General features: G+C 40.4%; 2 protein-coding genes across 11 annotated transcripts in view; one reads left to right on the forward strand and one right to left on the reverse strand.

The window, feature by feature from the left end:
- Window positions 1-7903, reverse strand: part of LOC135347803 (uncharacterized) — a gene marked incomplete in the record, with an annotated part of 825189 nt that overhangs the window by 294301 nt on the left and 522985 nt on the right.
- LOC135347968 (uncharacterized) overlaps window positions 1-7903 on the forward strand; it is a 45662-nt gene that overhangs the window by 23770 nt on the left and 13989 nt on the right. For 3 of the 10 annotated variants that reach the window (XM_064546135.1, XM_064546134.1, XM_064546133.1), the window contains 7 exons: window positions 1996-2084; window positions 2181-2251; window positions 2306-2339; window positions 2526-2596; window positions 2747-2791; window positions 5204-5287; window positions 5398-5511. In XM_064546135.1, the coding sequence (XP_064402205.1) occupies window positions 1996-2084; window positions 2181-2251; window positions 2306-2339; window positions 2526-2596; window positions 2747-2791; window positions 5204-5287; window positions 5398-5511 (508 nt within the window). Of the gene's footprint in view, window positions 1-1995; window positions 2085-2131; window positions 2340-2395; window positions 2443-2525; window positions 2792-2858; window positions 5288-5397; window positions 5512-7903 lie in introns of those variants that run through there. The other 7 variants (XR_010398573.1, XR_010398574.1, XR_010398569.1 and 4 more) reach the window with 7 other exon arrangements.

A 7903-nucleotide genomic window follows, 5' to 3' on the forward strand; every position in this document is an offset into this window, starting at 1 on the left:
TTAATACATTTTATAAATGCAAGTGTAAAACTATGGCGCTCCATTTGTTTCATTATTCAATAGTGAAAAATATTGACAAGGATGTGACATATGATGTGATTGTCAATAATTGGGTTGCTATCTATGGCTGTACTCTTGCAACGAAGGCGCTAGGCTCAGACAAGGCACTGAGACTCTTGAGGCCACAGGCACGCCTACAGCAGGTCAGAGTAGCTGACCTTCCAGACACGCCTGTAGAAGGTCACAGCAGCTTACTTGTACTGGGTCACAGTAATTAAATCACTAAATGCTTGTCTACTTGAGTTCATGAAACATAGCAAGTAGCTGCTGTGTGATCTCAGGCTCAGAAGGTCCCCATCTGATCTACTCTGAGCTGCTGTAGGCGTGCCTGTGGCCTCAAGAGTCTCAGTGCCTTGTCTGAGCCTAGCGCCTTCGTTGCTAGAGTACGGTCATATCAGGCCACCCTCGGAACTCGCCTTTTCCCCCAGCGACCTGGAATCGAGTCGATAAATCGAGTTGATAAACACATCGAGTCGATCCTTACTAGATGAAGTCGATAAAATCAAGTTGATAAAACCATAGATAGCTATGATAAAAGACATCAACCTACCAGATGAAGTCGATAAAATCGAGTTGATAAAACCCATCGAGTCGATTTATCCTTCCAGTTTAGGACACCAACACATGGTATTTTGTATTGCCATTTTGAAACAAAAGGCTCACCATACTTTTGTGCTAACGATGACTTTTTTCATTATTAAAATACCGTTGTTGGTTCTGGGCTGATGTGATTGTTTCCTGAATTTTTGATGATTATTTGTTGGCAGTTTGTGCGATTGCAATGATAGTAGAATGTCACCCTCTTATAGCAATCTGGATCAGAGGTGATATACAATTTAATGTTGCTGATGATCTGGCCCGAGTGCTCTGTCAGTCACCGTGTCTGACATATTTGAACCTCTATTTTAGGCAATTAAGTACCCTGTTTTTAGGCAATGCTCGTCAGCTCTGTGAATGCTACATATGTACTGACAACGGTGAAGATGAAGAAGTTCAACGATTGCTCAACAAGAGTGGAATATACGGGTTCGCATTTGATTTAATCCGATTTTTCTTTATACAGAATCTATAATAATAATTATTTCCTATTTATAAAAACAATTTTGGTGTTCTTTTATCATATATTTTATCAACATTAATTTCACAATTAATTTTAATACTCAGTGCTATTAAAACAGTGAAATCGCAACCTGTGAAAATAGTAACCTTAAATGCATACAGTATATCAAATTGATAATTACATACATGCAGCACGCATGTATAGGTCATAATCAAAAATTATACACCATGTAGTTACATTTTTTCTTTTTGGTTTTGGTTTACCTCTGACGAATCCAGTAAACACGGAGGCTCCGTGTTTACTGGATTCAATCTAAGGTTCTGCAGACTCAGCAGTATGTCATAGTCACATTGCACCTCATGCTGCTCACCTAGAACCTCCAGACTTTTCTCTGCATCTGCTGCTCACCAGAGAAGTCTGGAGGTTCGTGCTCAGAGGAGGTGGTCCGCCACCGTGGGGCCTAACATTAATGTTTGCTGAATCAGCATTTTCATAAAACATGCCTTTAGATAGAGGTAGATCTAGGTGTTGCACTCTTCTTAGACTTTGCACTCTTCTTAGACTTAGCCCTCTGTCTTGTATTGTTAGGTCTAGTTTTAGTAATAGGAGCTCTGGTTCGTGCTTATGGCAAGCCAAGTGTAACAAAATTGTCGAGCAGCTACATGTATATGTACATCAATAAATGTACACATGAACTCAAACGTACTAATGAAACGTACACGCGAACTTGGACGTAGAATCTAGTCTACTTACGAAGCATTAGTAAGAAGTTGGCAATTCCAAAGTGAAGGGAACAGGTGTGAGCAATCGGTGTTTTGGCCAAGCCTGACACACCGTTGAATACTATCTTAATTTCTTTTCCAATGCACATACAGCTTCCAGAACAGATATGTTACTCTACCTCTGCTACGTGATGGCTGCCAAACTGCTCACTTTCAACAGATTACTATTGTCTCATTAAGAGGTATGTATGTTTGTAGGCTTAATATACGTACAGCTTATGTTGTACAGGTCAGCATCATGACATTACACTCAGACTGTGTGCGTGCATGTCTGTTAGTGAACAGCTGTTTCGTCTGGGACTCTGGCCAGCTACTCCAGTTAAGCCCACGGTTGCGTTTACTAATGGAGGTGATACATAATCTCTGTACTCGAGTGTCAATCTTCACTTTACGGCATTTATAGCTTCATACGATTAACTGGAAAAAAGCAACCAAAGGTATGTAGAATTAATGATACGCTACATGTTTTTAAAACAGTGCATAATGTATACAGGATAAAGATTTCTACTCTCAGTTCACGACAAGTTTTCCATAGTATAGGTGCATGAGAGTTGTGAGGGTTGTGTATGTATGTACATGGTATATACATGCGTACACAAACATGTTGCACATTCATTGTACAGGTACGTTATTCAAGCAGTCATGTAGACTTTCAGTCTTTTGTGCCAGCAACGAATGTCCTGCCTCTCCAAAGGTATAGGTGTGTTTTATGATTATGTGTTGTTAGGCAGATGCTTTGGATCCAATGATTATGTCAATAGACGCAAACTCTCGTCTTTGTCGCTGTATCAATGCTCCTAAGGAAAGTGAAGACACAGAACCTTTGATTTCCCCTTCATTCTAGGAAGTTGACTGTTACGTAACCTCACAAGAGCGTCCCACTACAGAGGTACATGCATTTATTTAACACTCAGGATTTTCATAATAATTATACCTACTTACATGTTTTTCATTAGAGTAGCTGCAGTGACTTCAAAGCTGACGATGCGTTACGCTCTCGATCACGCTATCACTCCCTTGATGAATGTGTTTAGAGCAGCAAGATATTCCTCTCTGGCATGTAGCTGTCAATTACATCCTGCTCTCTTGTATATCTAAGAGACTGTGTGTATCTATCCTATATTAGGTATGAAACTGCTGTGTTAGGAGCGATCTGTAGACATGACTTCCCCAAAGGTTTGCCTGAGCTGAGTTAGTAGATCAAGATCTAAATTTACGTTTTCTGAGTCTGAGTAGTTAAAGCTAAACGTAGCTACGGTACGTAGATTATAACTGTTCTACCAGGCTGTGGGGCAGGAGGGGGGATTCCTAGACGGAAGTAGTAGGCCGACCATAGCAAATAATATTGAATCTGTATGTGAATAGTTTTGTCTCAGAGGAGGTACGACAGGAAGTGGTGGGAATTACGCGTTTACATTCCATATAAAAAGTACTTAGCTTCAAATTTAGAGAAAGAGTTTTTTTGCACTACAGATATTGTACACAAGTAGCAAGGTGCAAAGTTTTGTAGCTTCTCTGTGTGTTCTAAACGACTGAACACAGTGACAAAAGTAAGTAGTGAATTAATATCTCATCAGTTCACCCTGATACCTATCGATATACCCATTGTATGAAAGGTCTAGAGCCAAACTATTATGTCTCCAAGTTTTACAGCATGATTTTTCATTCTTATAAGTACTTATCAAGGAACATAATTATGTACATGGGAAAATGAATGTAAATATAACAAGAATGTAATTAAAAACTTGATCAAAGTGACTCCAGTAGCTAACTGAGCTTTGCGGTTACCGCCCACTTAGAATTAATCATATTCATGCTTAGCCACATCCTAAAGTTAAATACTGGTGGAACAAACCTGACATTGCAGTGGTACCCAACCCTACGTTCGCGTCCAGGGTGGGCGGGCTACGCCCAACTACATCAAACCTAGTGGTTTTCACTACACATAGGCTACAATGGAGAGCAGTCTAGGGGATTACCGTACTTCTTCTAAATAAGGCGCCACCCAGACTGAAAAGTAATTTTAAAGTCTCCATATAGAGCTCCACGTGGCTAGAGAGATTATTTTTTGGTGGCGCGTTGTAAATGGAGGCTAACATCACATCTTTTTTCAGAAAGCTTGAGGATGATGAGACACGGCCTGGAATCGAGGATACCAAGATTGTTCAAATAACCTCTATTTATAAGGCACCCATCTAAATACGCGCCTCCCTGGACCAAATCAAATTTTTCTGTCTCTAATTATGGCCCTTGCTCATATCGTAATTATTAAAAAGAGGCGCCTTATTTAGAAGAAGTACGGTAACTCAGGTTGGTTACTGTCTTTCATAACATGCACTTCACAGTATTCGAGATTACTAGAAAGTGATGTGAGCTTGCTAGAGAGCACAGCAGTAGATCTACACAGGCACCATAGCTATCAGAGGAGGTCCGATAGGCGCGGTGCAGCTCAAGTAATTAGCCTTGATTAATACTCTCAGCAAACACATACAACGTGGGCGGATAATTATTGCTCAATCAAAGGCTAATTGCTTGAGCTGCACTGTGCCTGTCGTACCTCCTCTGATAGCTACACTGAAATGTAAGGAAAGATTAAAGGTCAAGAGCCTATAACGTAAACATTGTATGCCACACCAGAGAAGGTACGACATGCGTGCCTCGATCAGGCTAATTGCCTCTGCAATAACATTGAGCATGGGCGTGGGCGTAACCACGCCTCGATTATCTGCCTACGCTCAGCGTTATTGCAGAGGCAATTAGCCTAATCGAGGCACCAGTGTCGTACCTCCTCTGATGCCACATGTTCCTTGCCATGTGACTGATGACACATGCATGTCCCACCTCCTCTGCATGCATTATGTACAATATCAATGCATTAACTATATAGGAATTAGTATCTGTTAGTTAGTAGAGTATTCTATTGCCTGATTTATTCAATACGGTACATGAAGACTCTTGCTAATCCGGATCTCTGAATTACGATTGTTTCATTTGGCACACATTGCTAGCTTGATCATACTGCACAAAACCTGCCTTGAAATGCGGCCACTCGCTGTTTCGTATACTGGTTAGTTGTGGCTGCCCCAGGATTTTTATACGTTTTGGGTGTGGTCTGGCAGATGAAAATTGGGTTAATCTCGAGACAAAACCGCAAAATTAGTCATTAGATTTGAAGCAGAATCTGCTATTTAGCTGCGGCTATTTTCTGAAATGTAGCCACCTCGTTATTGTGACCTGTCCCAAGGGTGACTGGATTAACGAGAGTTTACTGTATTATGTATTTTCTTTGTGGTCCCAACAGGGTAGCCGCAGTGCCCAGGATCATGAAGAGACAATGATGGCTCTTCTCTATGCAATCCTCACTGACCCTTCATCGGCCTCAAAGGTGAATATTTTATGTCTAGAATTTAAATTGTTTGTCAATAAATACATTCAACTATGTATACACTAACCCATTATATGACCCATCCACATTTTTGTTTCCACCCCCCACAGAGCTACCACACCCTGACGTTGGTGTCACGTAACAGTCTTAGTTTGGTCACCACTCATACTGAGAGGATCGTCATGGAGAAGATGATGAAACTACAAGACCACCCAAGGAACCAGGTACATGTCTAACAGTGCATTCTGTTAATAATTATTACAACGCAAAAATGCAACCAACCTTTTGTACAAGAACTTAAGGCATGGCGTATTATTGCGAACAGCGAAACTTTATTCGAAAATACGCCCGCTAAATACCCACGGCCTCGTATCGAGGCTTATAATTGCGACCTGTTACATAAACTGTGTCAAGGTAACGAGCGTGTAATGACAGTCCTTTCCAGGAGCACATGACAGAATGAGCGTCTAACTGTGAATGGGTTCGGAAATCGCATCTCGTGTGTTTTCCTAAATGCCGCATTGCCTTATAAGAAAAGTGTGTAAGTACTGTATACATAAATTACAGACCGCGGTTAGCCTGTGAATATCATTATGAACGGATTTTGTATGTAGTGCAGCAGCAGGAGAGCTGGCTAGCTAGCTAGGTTGAGACAGAAAGAACTAAAATGAATAGCTAGATCTTTGATGAATGTTGGGGTACATCATAAGAGACTGTCATTTGTGAGGTACACTAAAAGAGGAGAAAATAAAGTATAGAGAAAATTTGCTAGACCTAGACTAACACATACTAGGCGTTTTGTTTTTGTAGTATGGAGTCTTACTTGGGTTCTTAGAAGAGAGAGTTTACTACTAGACTTATAGCTAACTAGCTAGCTGTACAGCTGTGTAGCTTTTCATTTTTATTGACCTACGCTTGGTAAAAGTGCACGGTCAGCTCAATTGGCACTCGGTAAGACGCTCATTCTGTCATGTGCTCCTGATAATACATATAACATGAGAATCCTCGTGTTGTATGTCATGCAGGCTTATGTCTGTACGTATATATATATTCTATATTACATTGATAGCAGTTACTACCGTATTCTACTGGTGCAAAACCTTGCGAATGAGCCAAATAATTGGCCCTTTGCAATCTAACTGTTGCGTTCTGGCAAAGAACGTGTGTATTTCCCAGTACTACTTTAGGTTTTTGCAATTTTATTTATGTATCAACCTACATACTGGTTGTTGTAAGTATAGGATGTACCACACCTATACGAGGAGGATATATGCACCCATATTTTGCAGCCATCAAAGTGCTATAGTTGAGCAGCACTTCGTCTCCTGCAGATGCTCAGGAGCTTCCTATGTCTAAATATTGTTCATTCGATGTCCCTTGCTGCAGTTGCGAGCTCTTCTTGGCAAAATACGCCCATTTACCTATTGACATCTTATTGAAGAGCAGCTTCTGTTCTGTCGTCGCTTTGGTAGTATCATCGAGCGTAATTGCTACATTTTGTTTGTTTATTTTCTCGGACAAATTTACCAGATACACCAGAAGAGTTGTAGGGATGAATGGTGCATGTGTTCAATGAGTGAAGTTAATGCTTATAATTATGTTGATGGCTCTTCCTAAAAAGATTTTATGTGAGGGAATTGATGGTAAACATTGTTGTGTGTACATCACATCCCTTCATTTGGCGTATAAAAAATTGGTGACAAATTTGAATTTGTAGTTTAAAGGTCACAGTTCAAGGTCCAAAGATAGCATTTAGGCAGCCTAACCCACTAAATTGCGTTGGTTGTTGCCCCCAAAGAAGTAAAGTATGTGGGGCCTTTAGAATTGAGCAGCACTCGGTCTACTAAGCTGCTTGTAAAGTAAGTATAGTGCATACAATTGTGACTGTGCTGACTTGTAGAGTGGTTGTCTACGCAAATGGCCTCTTTATTATTATGGCTACCCAAAGGCCAAAGGTCTATCATAGATCACAATTATATCCAGCAAGAAAAACATTTGCAATGTTAAAAATTGCTAGGATTAGCCAGGGGAAACACCAAAGAGCATGGGAACAAGAAATCAGACGACAGCATAACTCCAATCCATTACAACGTCATTCATGTACTTTTTATGCTGGTAGTTTTCCCCAGCCAATCCCTATAGCAATTTTTACTGGTGGTGTGATGACCGATCCCTACATGCATTTTAGAATGTGCGGGAATACTGTATAATCATGATGATTTTTGATGAATTGAGGTTCCCTAATACAGTGTTGAGCACAGACATACACAGTCCATCCATGTGTAGTGACATGCATGGATAATGATGTGGTGGATGGAAGCTGGTAGATGGATCAGGAACGCATGCAGTGATTTCCTAGTATAATAGTTTTACAATTCTGTTAATTGTGATGCTATAATGTAAGTATCAACACTAGTTGTGCATGTTCATGACGTTGTAACGGATTGGAGTTATGCTCTCGTCCAATTTTTTGTTTCCATGCTTTTTGGTGTTTCCCCTGGCCATGCAATCCTAGCAATTTTTCACATTGCAAATGTTCTAGTCAGATTTCCTCAGTACAGAAGTATAAATTTACGTATCATGAGATTGACGTGCATAAGTGAAGACAATGGACAG

Source organism: Halichondria panicea, chromosome 14 (assembly GCF_963675165.1).
Source record: "Halichondria panicea chromosome 14, odHalPani1.1, whole genome shotgun sequence".
Classification (NCBI taxonomy): Eukaryota; Metazoa; Porifera; class Demospongiae; order Suberitida; family Halichondriidae; genus Halichondria; species Halichondria panicea.